The following is a 24,905-nucleotide window of genomic DNA, read 5'->3' on the forward strand; positions in this document are numbered from 1 at the left end:
ATAAAATACATGTTAAACCAAAAACAGGATAGATTCATGTTTTAAGCATGCAAATGTCCAATGACATAAGACTGGACAGTACGAAGAAGAGGAATGATTAAAGCTAACAGAAACTTTATACAACATTATTGTTGCAGTTTAAATTATTAAACCTACCTTATGTACAAAAAAGTGAAGTTGTGAGGATAAACTGTAACGTAAATATACCAGATAAGGTCAGGATAAACATTCAAAAGAAGTCAACATTAGATATGAGGCCATGTTTCATCTGTATGCAGCTCTCGCAGAATCTTAAAATTCTAGCCAGCTTCTCACGTAAAAGCTTTTTGCTCACAAATATTCTGTAGTTTCCTTGCTGATGGTGTTTTTCTTACATTGTGCTAAAGATTTTCAAAAGGAGTTAAATCAATGCACTGATATGGTCACTCATATCTTTTAGGCTAGAGTCTTTAACAAACTTTTGGCTAATATGTTTTTGTAGCAAGTACACTGATCATGTTCTCATAATCTGTCCTAATTTATCAGTTTCACGATATGTACTAGGATTTTTAAACTTGTGAATGATACTACCAACTAAGCGTCAGTGGACTTTAAATTTCTCTGGATGAGAAATCAAATAAGAAACATCCCACCTACTTCAGAGCAAGAGAAAGAGTAGTGTGACGACCAGAGCAGTAGCAGCGACTGAGAGAGTGATGGGGAAGTTTCCGATTAAAATATACATTTGAAAATATACATGTGTATACATTATCACTCTCACTGCACTTTATGTACATTAAAAAAATAAAAAAAAATAAAAAAAATAAAATCTATATTTTCATGCATAACCATTTGCCCATAGTATAGCTTATCTTATAAGTATATTTTAAAAACGTGTGTCTATGATTTTAATTTTTTCAAATTGTTACTTGTCTGTATTCAGTTTGAACCTGGACCATTAACACAACATGAGTCATACAAAACACATAGAACCAAAGTTACATTTTAAATCTACACCTAAGTCATTCAAAGTGATGGGAAGGCAAACTTCAAACTTTTGTATAATCAGCTAACATTTCACAGCTTGATCACTGACACACATTCTTAAGAGTTTCATATGTGATGAATGATGAACTTATGGATGTTCACAGAATAAAAAGCAAGAGTTCATGTTATCTTAAAGTCATCATATGTAAAATTTTGGTAAACTGCATTTTTTTTAGAACTTAGCTGATAGCTGGACTTAATAAATACACTCGTCTAACCTCCTAAATGTTGTGATTTCAAAGTTTGGATGGGTGAAACTGTACAATATACAAAACATGATCCTCAACTCAGATAGCTACTTAGTTTTGAAAGTGAGACTATAACTGTAATAAATGTTGTAAAGAGGAAGTGATCTTAAGGTATTTCTTCATTTTCAACTCACTGTTGGCATTTTAACAGTTTCATTCCAGGACAGCTGAAAATGCTGCAAATGTGTACTACGTAAGGGAACACTATAATCAAGTTTATACTGTTTAATGCTGGTAAATATCATTATAAGATCAAGCTAATGATTTGTTTTATCATTTTACTTCTGCATGTCCAGCCGCTGACTGTAGTGCAGCTCACAGGCAGCTTGCCATGTCAGGTCTTGTGTTTGGAGATCTATTCAGCTGCTGAAGCTTGGCAGAGTTGGTGTAATGAAGTATTACATTGTTAAGTATAGTCCTTTAACTAATGAAGGACATATGATAGGTTTATTAATTCCAACAGTTTATTTCAAGCTGAAAATTAAAAACGTGTTGGACGCTGTCGCCCTCTGCAGCAGGGATGTGGAACTAAAATGTGTGTGTTAAAAAATGAGTTTCCATCTTCAAAGCTAGACAGATAGCTTATACTATGAATTTTTCTGGTGAGCCATAACATTCTTAGTTCTTGCCAGACGACCTTGACTGCAGCTGTAATGCTGAACAGAGTTGCAGTACAAATCTGCCCTGCATGCTCTTCAGACTCCACTCCGAATCACTTTATCGTCAAATCCATCTCTCCTTCTTGATCTGAAAGTATAAGCATTTGTTGCATTTTGAAAATCCATGAATAATAATTCTCTGGACTGTCAACAAATTGCAAAGTAACTACATTAAAATGTTCTTCTGCAAAATATATTTTGTGATGTTTTGGACACCTTGACTTTGGGATGACAGCTCTCTTTAGGGATAAAATTGTGGCTGAGGTAATCTGGTGGCATTTGTTTTATCTATGAATTCATCTTTTTCTTTTTTTAATTCCAGCTTTGCCTTTACCAGGAACCACTCCTGCATTCATCGTCCTGTCACAGTGCTTACGTGCTCTCTTGTGGAAACTAAGTGGATCAACTTTGACTGAAATTTCCCCTGAATATCTTCAGAGCTTCAGAACATATTCAGATGTCTGCTGGTGCTCTAAATTGCTGCCACTGAGCTCAATTTTACTAGAGCTGTCTGCTTCATCATCAGCTGCAGCCTCAGCAGTATTAACCCTGATTCTTTTGTCCCCGTGATAGAACAGAGAAAACCGACTCATAGTGTGTTAAAACATTTATATTTCTTTTTATTCAGTCATCTTCCGGAAGAGAGAGACCCCTGCACAGACCAAACGCCAGTTGCAGGATCGCTAACATTAGAATCATAAACTGTGCCTCATATAGGTTTTATTTTGGTACTTTACAAAGTTCCTCTTTTCTGTGTCTTATCTATTAATATGCCTGTGCACTACAACTTCCTGTTTTTCAGTCTGGCTGAGCACTTAGTTTGTGAGTCAAAAGTGGCCTTGCTCTACAAGCCTTCATTATTAAAGTACATAAAACAATCTAATGAGCAGATACATATTAAAAATATCTCTCTATTTCTTAACAGCAGCCACCTCTTTGGCTTCTTAAAATATGAAGGTTAGATTTCAGCTTTCTAGGTTCTATTTCAAAATTATCAAAAGAAATAATAACAAATAAAACATTTTATTTTCATATGGAATTTGAAACTTCTTGCACATTATTGCCTTCTGCAGCAGTGAGACGCAAATGAAACACTTTTAATCAGAGTATAGCATCCAGTCAACTAAATTTGGGATATTGATCTGGTCAGTTAAGTAGCAAAGGAGGTTGTTAGTCAGTTTCAGCTGCTTTGATGTTCATGAAATTAACAACAGCTGCACTCTTATCCTGTTTAGTTTCTTATCCAGAAAACTGAACTCCAGGCTTTTCTGTGTTAATCATCATTTGATAACAGTTTTGTCATGATAGGAGTCATTATCTGTAGAAGAAAAGTATGATCCATGAAACACCCAGTTTAAATTGGTTGGATTTGGCTAGCACCATCCCTTTCATGTGAATGAGCAGAAGAGAAATGTCCCAATCATGCCCTCTCTCTTTAGTGGGCCACTGGGATCGGAGGAGGTAGGTCCTAGCTCCGGACTGTAACATCACATCGTTAGTATTGTTATTGCTGTGTAGGTGAATAAACGTACTCTCGTCCTGAATGGCTGCCTATGTGGTCCTCGTCACAATGTACTACACAAAGGAAGACAATAGAGTTAAGTTTAGTATTGTACGATGCAAGTAAATACCAAGATCATGGCTCACTCACTCTCATTCTCACCTCCATAGTCTCCACGAGTTCACATAGATCATTAATCTAGATTTAATACAAAAATAATAAATAAGTAAATTTTACATTTAAAACCTTTAAATCAGTTAGTAAAAGACTGTCTCGGAAGATGCTAGGATTTGTCATTCTGCTGAAAGATAGAAGTCAATCAGTCATCGTCAAATGAGGGAAGGTCATCGTTACAGAGTATACCTGCATAACTTGTCTTTGGAAAACCTGACAGGGAAAGACACAGTGCTAGTTTGTTCTTGGCATATCAGTGAAATATGACATGCATAGCTTTGTTCCCTTCAGCACCCTCTGCTGGTTATAGTGGGACTACTCACAAGCTAATATTTTGGTGGAGATTTTTTATGTTCCTGTTGGTGGAGGAAACAGGAAGCTGGCTGCGTTGCTGCTTTGCAGACTTGTTGCTTGTGAGTAGTAATGGTACAACATGTTTACAAGTTTAGTTAACTTCTAAACAAATCTGTGTGATAGAAATGCACTATTTATTCTATCTGCAGTCTTATTCTATACAGAAAGTTAAGCTAAGTATTTGATCATAGTCTTGGGCCCCTTCCTAATGCTTAATTGGCTTTTTTTCATTTTCACTCTTCATTCAAAGGCCCCATATCTACTCATAATGCAATATTATAGGTTTGTGAGATTTTGATCAATTTGAGGTGTTAAGTGTGAGCTGTGAACATCTGGAGTTGCTTGCTGCTGGCATTTTACCATTGTGCAAACAGCGGGGATTCTTTTGTAAGTTCAGTAACCACTACTGTTACTTGTTTTCTTTAAACATGTTTCACTGTTTCAAATGTGTTACTAGATTTTATCATTTTAATGAAGATCACATGTTATCAGATTTCAGACACCTCCACCAGCAAAACCGTTCTGGGTAACTGATGCTTTCCACTCGCCTTCAAATTCTCCAGCTAAAAAGGTATTCCCCCTCATTTTCTGTTTTATAACCGTAGTTTAATTTCACTTTTCAAACTTCTTTTCTTTCCAATAATAGCCCCACTTTGCACAAGTATCATCACTTTGTAAATTGTGTCTTTAGCTGATCTCGTTAAAAAAAGAAAAAAAATTATAGCTTTGAGCTAACAGGAGCTATAATGGTTTCACACATCTATCTGATGACAATTCCATTTAACTCCTGATTTGAAATGTTGAAACCCAGTATAAGAAATTCCCACGTGTTAACAGATGGCCAGGACACCTCTACTATTGTAACACATCTGGAAAGTGGATGAAGCACCATCCTGCACCCATTTTCTTTCTGGAAAGGTATTTCTGAATATCTGACTGTCTCCATCTGCTTCTCTCTGTGTCGCTCTCAGAGGTGGCAAAGGTCAGAGGTCGCTCTCAGAGGTGGCAAATTACAGACACTCTGTACTTTAGTGCAAGTACAGATACTCGTGTTAAAAATACTCCTGAAATATACTTAAAGAAAAGTAGTTCCTTGAATTTCTAACATTTCTACAAACCATTTTATGCAAAGCTAACTGAACCTCAGGCTATATTCATGTAATGATAAAATATATTAGTAGATAGAATACACACTTTATTTCAGTCTAAATTTTAATTCTAATAAAGGCTCCCAGCTTGAATCAGTAAAGTAGAACATGAACAGAAAAAAGGGAAAATACATCTATTTTCTTTTGCCTCCATTGTAGAGGGTGACTTTGCCCCTAAACAGGAAAATGAGAAGGAAAGAGATGACTCACAATATATTGCGATATATTCTTTTCTGCTGTCAAAAATGACTGAACAGTACAGAATGCCATTTTAAGAACATTGTGCAAAACTTTTTTTTTCCCATTTAAATTACAAAATTATTCAAATAAATTTTAAGATGTAACAGATCTTTTTCCAAACAATGTAACACACACACAAAAACAACAACAACAAACAAACAAAAAAACCAACACACAAGTAAAATATCAGTAAAACAATTCTAAATAGTTTTTTGGTTTTTTTTGGTTTTTTTAAAAAGTGCAAAATGTGGCTTGGGAAATATCAGTTACTGGTGTGTAAGGCTAGGTAGGACTACCTTTTTTCTTTCCACTTGAGTGACTGGGCGTCTGTGGAGCGTGCAGTTTTTGACTTTAATCATATTCCAAAACAAGCTTTGTTATGAGGTGATAAAACAAATTACTTGTATTCCCTCTCTTCTCTATTACTGTCGCCCGGCATAATTTGCAGATGATATTTTTCTGCTCAACATCCGACTGCTTAAACCCAAACCAGGTCGATATGACAGACGTCGTACTGGTCTTTTTTATGAGCACCACCTCCTCCTCCCCACGTGCAATCTAACCCGTTTTTCCTGCACGAAACTACACAGTATTTTCATGCAACTTTTAAATATCACAGTGAGTGTGCCTCAGTTTGTTCACAATATGAAACATGTCATATGTCACACACACACAATAAATGAAATATACCAAAAGTAATGAGTCTGCTTTGAAAATGTAAGACATTTGAAACTTCGTTGTAACAAGAGAAAATACATTATATTGCTTAACCTTGAAACACATTTCATTAAATGCTTAAGAACAACATGTGCCCCCTCTATCATTCCTTGAACAGCCTCTCCACGACACAAATGAAGACCTACTGACGGAGGAGCTACAGAGCAACAAAGTTCAGCACTTTTGGTGTGTTAGTGCAACTCATTGTCAAAGTGATGAAAGGTTTAAATCGAGAATTCTCTAGAAATTATCAACGCACATGTAATTTCCTCAGATTCCTGGCCTACCACAATAAGGAATGACAATTCAACACAGCCCAACTTGATAAGGTGCTCAAACAGGGAGATGTACTCTATGGTTGGGTTAAAGCAAATCTTCTGCAGGAGGATCATTATATGCACAATCTGACAATAGAAGAACTACCCGATCAAGCTCCTACAGACACAAATGTCTACAGTGTGAACGTGGAAGATGTGCGGTATGGATACCTGAAAGCAGCAGAAAAAAAGTCCTCAAAAACAAAAGAGGTGGTTGCCTCAAGTGTCTGTCAACAGATGTGAACCATGCTTTGAGTGCGTTGCAGTTTTCCATGACAGATCAAGGAGGTATGGATTCTTTGACTTACACTAAAGAAGTGAAGCAGGTTCACTTTCACTCATGAATGACCTGATCAACTCCCTGTGACCTTTAAATTTGTGGCAGTTATGAAAGATATGAGTTTGCACCAGTTCAAAAGTATCAGCACTCACAGTGAACATCCTGGACAGTCAACTCAGGTAACACAAAGAGCTACTGCTACAAGTGCCTCAACCAGAATCAGGCCAAACCTACATGACAATGTTACAAAGTACTTTAGACTCATCAGAAGACAAAAGGGCTACAAATCAAATCTGAAGACCAACTTGAAACATCTGTTGAACCAACAGGCAGCATCAGGAAAGAACAAGAACATCTTGAACTAAATGAAAGACAAAGTCACAGATAAAAACCCCAAAACAGCAGAAAATGTGTGCAAACTAAATAAACGACGTAAGTAAGCGATCTGCCAAGCCAAAACAAGTCAGAGGCAGCATGTACAACCTGAAGACAAATCTTCATCTGATGAAGAGGCAAAGACAAAAGAGAAAAAAATAAAAAGGACATGAGAACAACGATATGCCAGCTGTCCTGAATTTCAGATGAGATGGCTATGAAAACTCATTAGGCTGAAAACTGTCATTACCACAAACAAAAATTATTATTTTGCAAATCCTCATATTCAAGGAAAAATAAAAGCCCATAAGGTGAAGAGGTACCAAACCGATCCTCATTTTCAAAACAAAAAGAGACTATCATCAGAAGATCTACCACAGATCCTGATTTTCAAAGCAGACAGAAAAGAAAATACATGGACCAGAAATACAGAGAGGATGGTGTCAGAGAAAGGAAGAGAGCATAAAAAAGAAGGTACGCATCTGATCCAAACTACAGGCACAAACAAAAACAATTCATGTCAGGTATCACAATGACCCACAATTCAGACTGCACCATATACAGTGTCCTGTACCAGAGACACAAAATGACCACAACTGGATTTTTCTCCATACATAATAAGTTGCACTGCGCACTGAGAATGAAGATAAAATACAGCTGGCTCACAACAATGCCAGCAAACTCCAGTCTGAAGCACAGCCATAGGGTGTAGTGAACACTGATGCAAGCTGCCATATTAGCTTTCCGTGAAAGAATTCGATTAGGGCCCACCCATGTCTGTACAGTGTGGCACAGAACTGTTTCCTGATCAAATTAAACACTGCAACAAGTGTTAGAAATAGTCACGTTGTTGCTACTTGCTTGACAGGGAAATGTGTCCATGTTTGTGACAGGGAAAGCGCAACTCTTTGTAATTTCCAAAACAAAGAATGCAAGAGTGGATCTGCCACAGTTGTGACAGCCACCTAAAAAAAAAGCAGTGGCACACATTGTAGCACTAGTACCCATTCCAGCTGAACTGAGTGAATTAAATATACTTGAACAACAACTGATTGCTAAAATTCTTCCATTTGCCAAAATCATCGCATTGCCCAAACGACAGCAAAGAGCAATACGTGGGGCTGTTTGTTTACCATCAGATGTAGAAACCACAGTAAACTTGCTCCAAAGATGCAGCAATGAAGGCCAACTCCTGCAGGTAAAACTGAAAAGGCACACCAGGTACAAAGGATACCAGCACTTCTACACTGAACACAAAGAATGTGTTAGCAGGACTATCAAAACTAAAAGAAATATATTCAGAATACAAAGATGTGTCAATTGATGAGGAAGCTACTTTATAAAATCCCACAGATAATCAGGTAATAGAGACAGAACATTGCACTCCTGATGCAGATATACAGGGTGCACAGCCCAGAAACTCAGAACACCAAATTGTGTCAGAAAGGAGAACCACTGAGGATACAGCAGCTGAGCTGCTTCAGCCATCTAACAACGTAAATGAACAAATAGAGCTTGAACAGTCAAATTCAAATGAAGAGCCATTAAAAGATATGGAGAAGGAAAAGGAGGAACTTCGACCTGGTCTTTCTCTGGATACCTGTATGCAACCACCAGATATAGCACAGGAAATGTTATCATATGGCAAAGGAATTTTTACCTTTGCACCTGCCCAAGGAAATAAACCTGTTAGCTTTTTCTCTGTTCCTAAACTTGAACCTTTCTTGAGCAGTTTGCAACTGGACAGAACAGATTAGATAAAGCCAGACAAATTAAACTGTCCCCAAGCATGTACTTTAATTCACGGATGTTCTCTGCAGATACACGCTTTGCAACTTATTTTTTTCACAGTTTGTGACAGAAACACACATGGCTACAAACAGCATGTCAATTCAATTGCACAAAAGTAAGGCAATCACCAAAGATGAATCTAAAACTCTAACAGAATGCTTCAGAATAAAGATGAAGTGGTGAAATTGATAGATAACAAAGATGAACACGCTTCATCAAACCTCTGAGAGGTACTCCAGTCTATTGGGAGAAGGTCACTGAAAGATATCCATGCTATGGTCAGACAGCTAGGATAGCCAACTTTTTTCCTGACATTTTGGACTGCTGAAATAAAATGGCCTGAGGTTGTTGAAGGCATAAAAACTCAACAAAGTGAACAAGTGGAGTTTTCAGAGCTTGACTGGAATTCAAAGTGTGAAATTCTCTGATACAAACCTGTCACTGTCATGCGCATGTTTGAAAAGAGAATCGATGCCCTAATGGCAAATCTGATCCTGTAGAAGGTGACTTCTATAGAATGGAGTTTCAGGCTAGAGGTAGCCCTCATATCCATTTACTGGTTTAGGTCAAAGATCCACCTGAATTAGGAAGTGACCTCAAAGACCATGTGTACAAATTTATTGACAAGTATATAACATGTAAGATGTCTGACCAAAATACCCAACTTGCTTCTGAGAAACACACTTGTCTGGATCCTCTCATTCTCCCTCCAGCTGGAACAATACAGCAGACACGTCTCTTACACAAACCATACAGACACGGCAAAGGTAAATGGTGGTGGATTTACACTGTACTATAAGAAAACTCTTAGAGCTGAGGCCTGAAAATACCTGCAAAATGTGACTGACCTTGAATTTGTTGTCCTCAAAGTTGAATCACCAGTCAGAGCTTTGATTGCAACTGTATACAGACCACCAAATTACAGCCACGACAGGTTTTTACCACAAATGCAAAACCTGTTGGACTCATTGAACATGACGAATCACCAACCAGTCATTGTTTGTGGAGACTTATGAGAAGAGGGAAAAAAGCATCTATGTCAAGAGGATATACGCAACTTATTGCTCCTGCAACTACTGAAAAACACATGCTGATTGATCGCCTTTACATATCACAGACATACGCCTGCCTCCAATCAGGTATTCTCAATACATATCCCAGTTATCACAGCTCCATTTACTGTGTTCTTCACTAAAATAAATCATCAATTTCATTTATACGTTTCACTTGTTCAGTGGTTCAGAGCGTAAAGTTGGTGGGTTTGTTTGTTTTGCCATTTGGTTCAATTGTTCACTATGACATTGTGTTCTACATGATGATGTTCTATTCCACATGATTATTTACCATGCTAGACAATGAAATTCCATTCTGCATGATAAAATGCCATTCTATACAATGACATTCCATTGTATATGATGACATTGCATTCGGCACTGTGACATTCCATACTTGAGTATGTTTCATTGGACAAGTTGAAATTTTCTTGCATATTTTGACATTCTATTTTAGACGATAATGTTACATTCTGCATGATAAAATATGATTCTTCATGATATTCCATTCTAAATGATAACATTCTATTCTGATCGAAGGAGCTTAAAGAGAAAAGTGAATCGACTTCTTTAGTTTTTTGAAGATGTTTCAAGAAACCTTTTAACGAGAAGTCTCTTCTGTCACATTTGCTGGTACTACACTCAATAGGCAGGACTCTGTACTGTGCAGTCAAACAGTCAGTTATACTTTATAAAGTCTCATTTTTCCCCATGTGACCTTTTTCCTAGCTGTCGACATTGTTCCAATATATGACCATCCTGTACACAATACAGACAGGAAAAAGCTTGATTTGACAGGAGACTTGTCATGTTTGAAAGAAGCAATTTTACAGTCATTCTTAAGAGAAACATGAGTGACAAAGGTGTTTCTTTTAAACTGCAATTTTATTTGAGATTTAATAGGTTTTATGATTCCCTTTGCAGCTGTAAATCCTGTATATCTCCAAAAACTGGGTCTGGTATAATCCTAATCTGATGTTCAATAAAGTTACCAATATCTAGAAGACATGCTCTTTGGTCAGTCCTCTCAAGAATCTTGTTTGTGTTTATTCTCCATTTTTCTCTCAGTTTGAATGGAAACTTCTGAATCTGAATTTTCATGTCAGCTAGCATGCTTAATTCTTCCAAGTGCTACAATTCCTCCATAGCATTGCAACATTCCTGAAGGAAGAGTCCATATGCTTTTAATGTTTAAGCATCCTCTCCTTTAATATTGGGCCAACCAGTGACCTAGTTTTAAATGCTCCAGTCCAAATGCTGTCAGTTGTTACCAAAAGTATTTTTTGCCACTGGCCTCATGGCATGTGTATTTGTCAGTTTCACTTTCAGGAGAAGAATATTTAAATTATATTTAAATTAAAGTAATTCCAAATAGGAATTAAAAAATCTGTGGCACACAGTTACCTTGAAAATTGTATATGTTTTATGACAACGTGATCCACAGACAATTTTGAATTTAGTGTGGAATTTGTCACCAGAAAGACATGCCATCCAACCACCACAATAGTGTTACTCTTTCAACAGTTTGCCTAATGCGCATTGTGACAGTGATTACTGCACTCTGCAAATGTCTCACATGGTCTTTACCTATGTAAATTTTAATAAAAGTGTGTTGAATTGAATGAATCTATTCTTTTAATTTTCATTTGTTCCGATCTTGCGCTCCTGGCTACTTTAATAGGTAGGGATAAAAAAAACAAAACTTAACAATGAATGGATTTGACTACAGATCCACTTTGTCACACTGTGGACATTAAACACACACTCATCAGAAGTGATGTCTCGAAGCACAGAAAAGCAGAGAAGTAATTGCATTGCAAAGTGCACAAATGCAACAAAACTAAACAGTCATGTTGCTGTGTCATAAAGACTTTTTATGAGAAGGAAATTAACTTCATAACTTAACAACTAGTTTGTTGTTCAGCAGCAGCTCTGTCACAGCAGAGCAAACCTCTGACGCAGCTCTTCAACAACAGCTACAAAATATTTTCAAATCTTTATTTGCATGTTCTGTGTAAGAAATATATGAAATCCAAGGTCACTTTTTTACTGTAGAAAAAATATATAAAAAAAAGTATAATCATGATCAAACATTATACAGAACACCCTAGATATAGAAGGGACTACATTCGGTGCTTTGCATTGCATTTAAGGCTTGGATGCTGCTTGGCCATGGAAACCCATTCTGTGAAGCTCTCTACGGTTGTTATTGAGCTAATCTGAAAGCCACATGAAGTTTGGCGGTCTGTAGTGATTGACTCTGCAGAAAGTTGGTGATCCCTTTGGCCACTAACAGTTGAATGTTTAGTAGCGAGGAAATTTCATGACTGAACTTGTTGCACAGCTGGCACCGTATCACGATGCCACGCTCAAATTCTCTGATCTCCTGAGAACAACCCATTCTTTCACAAATGTTTGTAGAAGCAGTCTGCGTGCCTAGGTGCTTTATTTGATACACCTGCAGCCATGGAAGTGGCGTATCTTTTCTTTCTTTTCATCACTTCCTGTAATGTTGCTGTCGGGGTTGTTTAAATGCACTTATGGAGCGTCTTAGAGACTGATAATGGATATTGTTGAATTTATGAAGACTTGTACCTGCTGCTGAATTATATGGAGCTGTTACATGCTGTTGCCATTTATGGAGAATTATATGGAGCACTGATATAATACTGCTCTGAATAATCCAATGGTTTTGGATTATATATACTACTACTAATACTAAATGGTTTTCAAAGAATTTCTGTCACTTCCTCATTATGTTTAATATGCACGTGTGTATTATTATTATTATTATTATTAATATTTACAGCTCATGTCACCCTTTCATTAAACCAAAATACAATAAATTTAGGTTGTTCTCTTTCCAACTCTTGTCCACTTAATTTGAGGTTGATACTATTACCAGCTCTTTTCCTCGTAAAAAACATTATTTTAGTCTTATCAGTTGAAAATTTAAACCCCCATTTATATGATCACTTTTCAACTTTTGTAACTGCTCCACATAACTTCTTCACAACAAACTAAATTTCTCTTCTTCTCCACGGTGCCCAATCATCTGGAAAAAATGAGAACCCAATCTGTAGGCTGGAGCCTATACCAGCTGCAATAGAACAAGAGGCTGGGTACACCAGGTTGCCAGTCTGTCGTGGCAGAGATCCATTCTCACACCTATGGGCAATTTTAAATCATATATATATACTACTACTAATATTATCACTACTACTACTATTAATAATAAGGTCATACTTGACAACGCAAAAGTAACTGTAATTTTTAAAAAAAAGAATTGACGCCTGGCTGATATTTTGTGTAAAATTTGCGGATATATAATAGCTGAATGAGCTGAATATTTAGTTCATTCAGCTCTGTTTGTTTACTGATATCGTTTTCCTCTCTATTAACCCCTACATTCAAACTGACCAATCATAGTAAGAGACATGCAAATCATGGCCCTCGTGTCACGCCCCGAGTTCGACAACCACCAATGGTTGACGACGTAGGCGGTGCCCAGAAGACAACAGCCGAGCATTCAAACTGAACATGGCTACAAGTAAAGCTGCAGATGAAAACACAGAAAAAAGAAGGTAAAAACGAAATAGATTTTTTATATTTTGTTGGTATTAACATAGACGAGGAGTTTCTTACGCTTATTGCTGAACTATGGAGTTTTTAAACTGCTGAAAACGCGTTATGTTAATGAGAGTGATAAACTGCCACTCACAAGCTTGGTCATTTTAGTGTAGTGGCACAGCAGCGTGTCATCAGCTTGTCGTCGTCGTAATGCAGTTTAAAACACCCACACATTATATTAGTTACAGTTTTGGAGCAATTTAAATGTATAGCTACGTCTAAAAATATTATCGGATACTAGTGGGAACATAAAGCACTGGCAATGTTAGCTGAGTTGCTTGAATGTACATAATGTGTTTGGGCTGATCTACTTCACATCAGCTAAAATGGATCTAGGTTAACATCTATAATATACACGCTATCACTGTCTGTGTATGCATTCAGCTTCTTCAGAGGGTAAAACGAGCTAAATAACAAAGTAATCTTGTTTGCCGTAGCTTACTGTCTTAAAGTTCTTATCAAACTTTGCTTGAGATGTTGAATTTTGAAGATCAGATCTATAAGACAGTTTGTGTACACCTTATTGCTGTTTATGTTAACATTTCTTTGGGTGAAACTGTGAATCCCACATAGTTAAGGCCACCTTGGATGGTGACTCACTGTTATGGGTGTATCAGCAAATAGTTGAATGAGACACCAATTCCAGAGCCCTTTGGATAAAAGTGCTAAATCTAAATGTAAAGTGTCCTCCTCACACTTGCATACATGTGTTAACCTTATGCATCTCCTCCTCAGCAATACAGTGTACAGTATGGTGATCAACCATGAGGAATCTCCTGGGGCTTCTCGTGCTGGCCGACCACCAGTCATCTTCAACCCAGACTTTTTTGTTGAGAAACTCCGCCATGAGAACCCAGATGTTTTCCTGGAGCTGGTGCTCAGTAACATTACTAGACTAATTGATCTTCCTGGGTCAGAGTTTGCACAGCTTCTGGGAGAGGACAGCCCCAAGACCCCAACAGGCGGAAATGGAGGATTTTTCCGTTCTTTCAACTTTCTTAAACGCAAAGGTCAGACACTCAGCTAGGTTACGACTGTGGTGAAAACTGAAAGCGCATGCAGAATATGCAAATTTGTTGAGAGGTCTTTAATTTTTAGTATCTCCTTTTTCATGCTTTCACAGATAAGAGCCTTGTGTTTGGAACCTGTCTGACAGAAAGCTGCATGGCCCAGATGTACAAGCTTATTGATTACCTGAGTAAAAGTGAGTGATTTAAATGATATTCGCAGATTCCTTAATCAGTTGTTAATACATCCGTGTCCTCTTCGCTCATGTAGAAAGCAACTACACTGGCTGCAACATTGGCCGTGTTTCATTTGTGAAGAGGCTTTCTCAGTTTGTGCACTCTTTTAGACAAACTCTCCTGAGGTCACAATCATGCAGTACATTTTTGGATTCAGAGCAGAATAACAAGATAATCAGTTTTGAAAGTTTAGCACTGCAAATTTTATTTGATATGTACTATATGTTAACTCTTACTACACGTTTGCCACAACTTCTTCATACTGTTCAGATACATTGACAAAACACACTGAGTGCAAGCGCAAAGAAAAAACTGACTTATTTTTAAAGCTTGAAATATCCTGCTAAATGTGGTGATTATTAAAAGACTTTAACAGTCAGCATATTTTCAAATTGAATACATGTATGCACCATATGCATTAACTGTTCCAATCAGCCATATTAAATAGGGTTGCACAATTATGTGCAAAACGATTACCATGATCATTTTGCATAGAGTAGAAGTATTTCCATTTTCGGAAAAATAATTACAGAACAGGATAACGTCTGTTTTGTCTGAGTACATTGACCATTTTATTGAAGCCTTTGTGTCTCTGTGTGAGTAGTGGACACATCTTTGGCCACGTGGAATGCAATTGCATTGGGGATTTCAGTTCATTGTTGCAAGCTAGTTGTTCTTGGTTAACATCACTTGCCCTAAATCCAAAATATTTCTGTACAATTCGGAAAATGATCTGTTTTGAGGGACAATCATTTTTCCTTCTGCAGTGCCAAACATTTGAATTCAGTTTTTTTGTAGCGGATCTGACTTTTATTTACTTGTTTTATTTACTTGTGTTATTTGTTTTGATGCCATCCAGGAATGGTGAATCCGTAAACTGATCCAGAATGATGACATTCGATTATTCTGGTCTTGCACACTTAGATCTGCACGTTGAGGGACTGTTTCGGGTGCCTGGAAACAGTGTTCGACAGCAGGCCCTGAAGGAGCTCCTCAACAGTGGGGCTGATTTCAACCTGGAGTCTGGGGACTTTCATCCCAATGATGCGGCCACGCTGCTGAAGACTTTCCTGGGAGAGCTGCCGGAGCCCCTGCTGACACACAGACACTTTCATGCTCACCTCAAAATAGCTGGTAGGAATATAAACAAACACACGTTTGGTTATACCTTTATTTTCTCACTTTAGAACAGAGGTACAATTCTCATTTAATAATTCTGTCATGTTTTTGGTGAAACATTTGTGTTTTTTAATACATAGCCACTCTAATCTATTTTGTCTGTTTTAAATAACTTTTTTTCTAGACATGACTCTGTTTGATGAACAAGGCAACAAGACCACGATACCCAACAAGGAGCGTCAGATTGAAGCCCTGCAGCTTCTTTTCCTGCTCCTACCTCAGGCCAACCGCTCACTGCTCAAACTGCTGCTGGACCTGCTTTACCACACCGCCAAGCAGCAGGACAAGAACAAGATGTCCTCCTTCAACCTGGCCCTCATGTTTGCTCCACACGTCCTCTGGCCTAGACATGTAAGAGTCATAATTTACTCCATATTAAAGATTCTCAGAAAAAGAAATAAAAACTTTGCAAATTATAGATCAAGAGTGTCTTGCTCATTTTGGAAGCTAAATAGTTTTTACATCAGTCATTCATGCAGTGGAGGATGGCGAGTATCCTGATGGATCCCACTGAAAACACTACGTTCACATGAATAGAATCAAATGTTTGGGATATGCTGATGGATTTTAAGGGAATGCACATGTTTTGTAACACAGACTAAAAAACCCACATTTTGTCTTTATTGGAGGGGCTTATATGTTGTTAGAACTTGGGCAATTTAAAAAAGCAGCATCAATGAAAATAATAAATTAATACATTGAGGCTGATTCAAACCTGGAAAAATGTAACATGTAATCAGATCTTATATTACAGAGATTTGAAAAGCTTGTTAAATACATTTTGTTATTGAGTCTACATTTTCATGACAATATCCTATGAAGGTTAAAAGACCTGCATTTTTACACTGGTAAGATTTATATTTTCTTCATTCTGTTCTCCTGCTCTAGATGACAGCTGGTGACCTTAAAGACAATCTGAAGAAACTAAACAGCAGCATGGCTTTTCTCATCAAACACTCACAGAAACTCTTCAGGGTGATTATAGACAAACGTGTGACTTAACAGCTGAACATTTTGAAAATGAATCAGGGTTTTAAAAATGTCATGTTACTGGTTTAGTGAGGCACATCTTTCTGCTGTATGTTGTTCAGGCCCCAGTCTACCTGCGGGAATACGCTAGAATGCATTTCATTGGGACCAAGGCTCTGCAGACCAAGGTTAGTGAACCAAGTTCACATTATGTTGCATTTCTCCTGCTTTTGAATTTTGGAACAATAAATTAATTGAAAAGACAATAAAAACTAAAAGACAACTTTTAAGTTGTTTTCTTCACTTCCTCTTACTTTTTACAGTCAGTGAAAAGTATGACGATGGTTATGCTAAGGTTTGGTTTTAGCAGGGCAGGTTTGATGTCAAATTGAGGCCCCAAATTGTACCTGATACATCCAAGTGTGATTATGTGTGAAACCTTAAAAAGCATTTAGAATAAATGGCTGCATTAATGTGCAGTAATGGCTCTAATACAAACGGTGTGCCCTCAAGTGTACAGTCTGACTTGTCCTGTGCTCTGTCAGGATGATCTGGAGCTTCTGGCGACCAGCAGCTCCCCTGCTCAGCGGACAGTACTACCTCTGAAGAGGGCAGCTGCTCTGGGCCCCGGCTCTCAGGAGCAGTGTCAGTCACCAGCTAACCAATATACAGAGGAGGCTTTGAAGGAGCTCTTCAGACACGTCCACCACAACATGCCAGACTCTGCCAAGAAGAAGAAACTTGTTAGACAGGTTCGCTTAAGGGTCTTCATACTATACTAAAATCTGACAGCTCAGTTTCTTTTGAAATAAAATGTAATGTGATGTTTTTGTGTGCAGTTAGTCAAACAGACAAACTCTGGGACACGTACCAATGAGGGCAGCCAGGTCCCTCCAGCTCCCAGCAAGAAACACCCGCGTTCCCGCTCCTTTGGTGGCTTCATCAAGGTAATAAATAATTCTGGGAAGTCTTGAGAAATGAAGTTTAATAATTAAACTTGATTTTTATGAAAATTTATATGCATTAACAAAAAGAAGGAAGACAGTTCAGAAAACCTGTGATCACCAAATATTATATAAATATTAAAAAAGGCATTACTGGAAAAATCAAAGAGCTTACAGGTTGATTTTTAGTGCTAATAATGAAGTTGTACATATCCATATGTAACTTTTGCTGTCTCTTACTGTTGCCCCGTGCTCCTCTGGTAACAGCGCAAAGCTCGAGGTGAGCAGCTGACTGCAGAGAGACGAGTCAGACACATCTCTCCTGATGCTCTCACCAGAACTGTAAGAAAATCTGATAAAGAGAACGACATCTTACAAGCAGTAAGTCTGTTTTTGTTTTTCTAACACTGACATTTTTGTATTAACCACAAAACGGGGGATCCCAAAATTTCACTTTTCCTTGGAAATATGATAACATCATGTGCTAAATGGTATTTAAAGCCAGGACTCTGTCATGTCAAACAGTGATACTTTTGTTTCCTGTGTGTGTGTGTGTGTGTGTGTGTGTGTGTGTGTGTGTGTGTGTGTGTGTGTGTAGGTGAACAGTCCTTTGTTGGGAAAAGCAGGACTGGTAGTAAAAAACCCAGATTTTGCTTTTCACAAAGACAAAGCTCTGAAGGTTTCCAAGGTATTTCATCATCCACTCGTCTTTGCTTAATATATATTTAAAAGTCAATGTTCAAATTTTAATTAATTATTTTTCTTCCAGGCACTAATGAAAAACTGTTTATTGCAAATAATTCAATTTTGTGTGTTAGGACTGTCATTTTCCATATTTACTTTTTTTTTGTTTTTGTAGGAAGTTGCACAGGCTTAACTTTAAATGTGTTTTCATTTCCTATCTTTAATACTATGTATGAAGATTTATTACGTGCATTAGAGCAGCGGTCTCCAACCTTTTTTGCGCCACGGACCGGTTTATGCCCGACAATATTTTCACGGACCGGCCTTTTAGGTGTCGCGGATAAATACAACAAAATAAAACTAGTACCGGTACCGAAAAAAAGATTTATTCATAACACACGTGAAAAGACCCAGGAAAACCGAGTTAACGATAAAAACGATAACAAAATAACGCTGAAAACCGATTAAAAACCCTGAAAACCATACATTTCACACCTGAGCCTCTCTCGCGGCCCGGTACCAAACGACTCACGGCCGGTCCGAGGCCCGGGGGTTGGGGACCGCTGCATTAGAGTCTGTCACGTCTAAATGGGAATTTCATCTGCTTGTCTAGTTCATCTACTCTTCTCCAACCTAAAAGACTGGGCTTTTTAATGCGGATCCATCAGTGTAAACAAAGCATATTGGGCTTCATTACTAAATTGGGCTGTGGAATTAATCATGTTTTAATTTCATTTATGAATTTGGCTTTTAGTGACTATAAAAATGAGACTATAAAGAGGACGTGTCTCTTCTTCCTTCGGTTGCTCCCTTTAGGGGTTGCTGCAGCAGATCATCTTCCTCCATCTCACCCTATCCCAGCCGTCTGCATGTTCTCCGTCACTACATACTTGACTCTTCTCTGTGGTTTTCCTCATTCCTGACAGCTCTATCTTTAACATCTATTGCGCTATACATGCACTATTCGTCCTTTGCACATGTCTAAACCATTTCAAGCTCGCCTCTCTTTGTCCAAACCACTCAGCTGGAAATGTCCCTCTCATACACTCACTACTAATCCATTCTGATCTCTCCCAATAAAAATCTGCTACTTCCTGTTCAGCCTCCTGTGTTTTTTGTTAGTGCTACTGTCTCCAAACCAGGTCTTGTAAACTCTTGCTGCTCTCCTTCTGTCATCCTTGACGTATGTGTTCACTCACTCCACCCTACCTGCTCTCTGATCTTCACCTCTGTCCACTGTCCATTGCTGTGGATGGGTGACACCAGTTAGACACGTCATCTACCTGCACTATCTCTGCTTCTTGCAGAGATAATACAAGAAGCAGATAATGAATAATCATAATCGAATCCATTTTAAACACTGATGGTTATAATTTTGTAGGTAATTGCGTTATTAGAAAATACTTATTAATTCATAAAGGCACGCATTTTGTTTTTGTAACGTTTCATTCTGCTTTTGCGGTTTTCATGATTCCTCTGTATTATTGGTGGTTGTATAGGTGAAATAGTATTATGATTGAATGCCAGCATTAACATCTTTTATCCTTCCACCTTCTTTCCACCTCTTTTTCTTCCATCCATCTCTCAGAAGGACTCGCCCTCAGATTCCAGGCTGTGTTGCTCTCCTTCTCAGGAGATCTCCGTGTAAAGCCCCACACCGCCTCATCTCAGACAGGACTTTGGCAGTATTAACTTTATTGTTGCTTTTTTTTTTTTTTGGTTGGTTTGTTTTCAGAGCATTTTTGATGCATAGCAGTGAAAAAATTAGTCAGTACGGCCAAACCAATGTCAGAAAGTTTCTTTGTCTACTGCACTGTTTACAAACTATTACAAACATGCATGATAAGGTTTTTTTTTTTCTTTCTTAGCTTCCATCAGTGAAAACTGTTGGTCCTTCAGTTTATTTGTTTGAATTGATTTCAACTAATTCAGGTGAAACAAAAGAGCTCAGATTAGCTGTTTATTTTGGTTATCAAGTGCAATATGAGCAGACTTGATAACCAGTTGCAATGTGTTACAATTTGAACAGGGAAAAAAAAGTCTGCTCCTTCCAGTTTGATCTGCTGAATAATCAAATTTGCACATAAGTTTTAAACCATTCGAACAGTGTCGCTTGCCACTAACCTCTGGGGTTATCACCCAGCTCTCCCTGAATGTGAATGGTATCAATCAATAACAGGATCCTGGCTTTGGTTTGGCTCTGCTGTTGGAGCTGCTTGTGGCAGTCATCACTTAACATTCTAGCTACTGTATCAAAATACATGACCACTAGATAGCTGTGTTTACAGTCTGTTGTATAGAATATGTATACATGTTGTACAGTATGTTGTTTTTATATGTTTTTAGGCTTTGTTTTTGTAAACTTCATTAACATGTTTGGTACGTCGTATTTTAACTCTTGGGTTACAGTAACTGGGTCATTGATTTTTTTTTTTTTTTTCCTGTGCTGTGCTGCTGATCCAGAATCAGTGAGCAGGTCACCTTATTTTTCCCCCCAAATATGGAACCAGTGACTGGGATACTTCTCACTGGTCAAATATGAAATGCTGCATTCTCTGAATGCTTTATGGGAGCTAAAATATATATTTTTTATTCTTCATATATATTGTGGCAGGTTCTTATTCTTAAAGGTGCTATACTAATTCTATTAACTTGAAAGTCCAGATGCTGCTTGCTTCATCTTGTGTTTTCCTACACTTGTCAGTGTGGTGGTCTCCTGCTGCAGACAGACCCCAAATCCACAGTTTGCAGGGAGGGAAACATGGGAACTGCTGAGCAGTCACTAAACTTTCAAAATAAAATATTTGCACAGCGCCTTTTAATAAAGGTGGTCAAAGATTTGTTGGTCTAAGGAAAGTTGAAAGGATTTGGCTTTGTTTGTTTGTTTTTATTATTTTTTTTTAAGGTTATTCTGATTAAGATGAGTAGTAATCTTTTACAGTCAGGTTCTTATTGTAATGGGTTTAGTGTCTTTGGCCTACTCTTGGGAAAGTACTTACTCCACTATGACTCTTATTACAGTAAGAAAGCAGCTACAGTTCATTTCTTTACCATTTTAATATCACAAAATGCTAAAACATAAGACTGCTTGCAGTCACGTGCCAGCACATAAGTGTGATTTACAGATGATTTATTTATTTTAGCACCAACGAGTCTGTAAACATGTTCGTCTTCAGAATATTTTTAAAAATCTGTTTGTGATGTCATAACACACATGACTTAACTATAACTCACACAAAAGTTAAAAGTAAAATTTAAGCAATCTTATCTTTCTATAAACTTTTAAAAAGGGTTGGTCTGTTCAAAGATCGGACATACACAGGCAATAAGTAATGTTATTTGCTTTGCCTTTTATTTGAGTGCATAAGTTGTTATGTTCCTTTTATTGTTTATTCTCTGATCTGTCGAGACAAAAGGAGATCAGCTTAACTGCTCAGTTCATTGTATTGTGAGTACGAGCCCAACAGTTCCAGATTTTCAGATTACATCACTAGATTTTTTTCATTACAAGTGCTGGTTTAAAATTTAAAAAATGGTGTTGGAAAGCTGTTTCTGCTGTATCTTGTTTTGAAAGTACCGTGGATGTTGTTACAATGGGTTTGATGAAAGTGTATGAACTGTTGAACATCACTGATGGACACTGAAACCTTGCCTTCTCTTTGCTTTATAGAATTAACAGTCTTTAGAGACTAAATTGGGATTTCCATTTCACTTTTCTACAGTTTAAGGGGGGAACTCCATTGAATTTTTTAATATTTGCTTGTTTGTTTTGATTTCAGATATGCCTCTGTGTTGGAAGAGCGTCTTCATGATGTGAAACTGTTTTATATGTGAAACACAGCACAATAGATGTTTTAAGTCTCAGTGTTGCGTGTCTGTTAGATAATACATGTCACATTTACATCAGTCAGACAGCGCACACAGTCATATAAGATACACACACACTTAAGCCAAGCCTACTCATATTAGTAACTATGCATACACAAAGTCAGACTCAGGGAGCATCTCGCCACACATTTTTTTCTCTCTCTCCTTCTCTTTATTTATGAACAAGTGACGTATTCTCTCCACCTGTCTAAGCGACGCACACAGCATACATCCCTAGTTATACACAAACATCTATGGGTACACTGAGGTTCATTACATGGAATATAAATGGAGCTGGCTCCAGAGAAAAGAGGTTAAAAATATTTAACCAACTCAAAAAACTACAGGCGGATATTGTCCTATTACAAGAGACCCACAGACCTCTTAGAGGTTCGAATGAACTTAAAACACCTGAGTTTCCCAATGTGTTCTCAGCTTGTTATAATTCTAGACAAAGGGGAGCAGCAATTTTAATACATAAAAATATTAATTTCACAGTACTCGATACAATTATAGATCCAGAGGGTAGATTCTTAATCATTAAACTATCTATACGTGATAAAAAGCTATGTATTGCAAGTGTATATGGTCCAAATGTTGATGATCCCTCATTCTTTCACGGTTTTTTCAGTGCACTCTCTGAACACTTAGATGGCACACTTGTTCTTGGAGGCGACCTCAACCTTGGACTAAATGAAGACATGGATAGGCTCAATACAGCGGGAACTCAGCGTAATTGGCAGTCCACAAATATAATCAAACAGTATATGAGCGACTTTGGTCTTTGCGATGCATGGCGCTCCCTTCACCCCACCAGTAAGGAATATACTTTTTTTCTCACATGTCCATCACTCCTACTCTCGTCTGGATTATTTTTTGGTCAGCAGCTCACTGCTGAACGACATTTCAGACACTGAGATTCACCCTATAGCTGTCAGCGATCATGGTCCTGTATCTTTAACACTAATGCACAAGAATAATACTACGCCAAGAAAAAACTGGAGATTTAATATATCACTACTTAAAGATGAAGACTTTATTAAATATTTTAAAAAAGAGTGGACTTCATATTTGGACTATAATGACACTCCCGAAACATCAGCTTCTGTTCTATGGGAAGCAGGGAAAGCTGTGATGAGAGGTAAAATAATTTCTTTCTTATCACATAAAAAGAAAAAAGAAAACAAAAATATTCAGGAATTAGAAAAAAACATCAAATCACTAGAAGAAGCCTACGCGTCCCACCAAGATCAGGAAACATTGAACAAAATACGCAAAACAAAACTAGAATTAAATGAGATAATTGATAAAAAAAACAAAATTCTTAGTACAAAGACTACGCCTACAAAATTATGAACATGGTAATAAATCCGGTCAATTTCTAGCAGACCAGCTAAAAATAAATAAAGAAAAAACAACTATATGTGCTGTTCAAGATTCATCTGGGAACACATTATATGAACCGATACAAATAAACAACATTTTCAGGGATTTCTATAAAACGTTGTATTCACCACAAATAAACCCATCTAAAAAAGAAATTGATCAGTTTTTGGACAACATAACTCTTCCAAAATTATTGGACACTCAAGCAATGGCACTGGATTCACCACTGACACCAGGTGAACTCCAGGAAGCCCTGATAAGTATGCACAATAATAAGGCTCCAGGTCCAGATGGCTTTCCTGCAGAATTCTACAAAGAATTCTGGTCGATTCTAGCACCAGTTTTCTACAGAACGTTGTTGGAAATTAAAGAAAAGGGCAGACTTCCATCAAATATGAATTCTGCAAACATTAATCTCCTGCTAAAACCAGGCAAAGACCCTGTATATCCCTCAAGCTATCGTCCAATATCCCTTATAAATGTAGACCTTAAAATAATCTGCAAAGCTCTCTCAAAGAGACTGGAGAAAATAACCCCCCTCTTAATTCATCCTGACCAAACTGGTTTCATAAAAGGTAGGCACTCATCAACAAATACACGTAGATTACTTAATTTGATAGACTACTCATACAGTAAAAACCTAGAAACTACAATATTCTCTTTAGACGCAGAAAAAGCATTTGACAGAGTTAACTGGAAATTTCTATTTGCAACTTTACACAAATTTGGTTTTGGATCCTCTTTCATAAACTGGTTAAAAATATTATATAATTCCCCAACAGCTTGTGTTAGAACAAATGACCAGACATCCTCCAGCTTCTGTCTCTTGAGGGGCACCAGGCAGGGATGCCCACTCTCCCCTTCACTGTTTGCAATTTTTATTGAACCACTAGCAGCAGCAATTAGACAGAATTCAGTAATTAAGGGCATAAAATGCAAGAACGTGGAACATAAAATCAGCCTTTATGCGGATGATGTGTTACTCTTTCTCCAAAATTCACAAACCAATATCTCTGGGGTGATTGAATTGATAAACTCTTTTGCAAGAATATCAGATTACTCAATTAACTGGTCAAAATCTACAGTCCTACCGATTAATTGCTCCTTCCATAATTCCTCT

The 24,905-nt window shown here is 37.5% G+C and overlaps 1 protein-coding gene across 2 annotated transcripts; it reads left to right on the forward strand.

The window, feature by feature from the left end:
* Nucleotides 1–13,385: 13,385 nt before the first annotated feature.
* Nucleotides 13,386–24,131, forward strand: arhgap19 (Rho GTPase activating protein 19). 2 transcript variants are annotated; one of them, XM_080881231.1, is made up of 12 exons: nt 13,386–13,466; nt 14,248–14,522; nt 14,636–14,716; nt 15,681–15,890; nt 16,060–16,286; nt 16,824–16,910; nt 17,027–17,092; nt 17,450–17,656; nt 17,744–17,851; nt 18,116–18,229; nt 18,447–18,536; nt 20,124–24,131. In XM_080881231.1, the coding sequence occupies exons 1-12, from the start codon at nt 13,423–13,425 to the stop codon at nt 20,178–20,180; spliced, it is 1,566 nt and encodes a 521-aa protein (XP_080737357.1). In that variant the 5' UTR covers nt 13,386–13,422; the 3' UTR covers nt 20,181–24,131. The 2 variants fall into 2 exon arrangements, with proteins under 2 accessions (XP_080737357.1, XP_080737356.1); XM_080881230.1 differs by having other exon boundaries at nt 20,121–24,127.
* Nucleotides 24,132–24,905: the final 774 nt, after the last annotated feature.

The sequence above is a fragment of the Rhamphochromis sp. 'chilingali' genome, assembly GCF_963969265.1.
Source record: "Rhamphochromis sp. 'chilingali' genome assembly, chromosome: 4".
NCBI classification, from domain to species: domain Eukaryota; kingdom Metazoa; phylum Chordata; class Actinopteri; order Cichliformes; family Cichlidae; genus Rhamphochromis; species Rhamphochromis sp. 'chilingali'.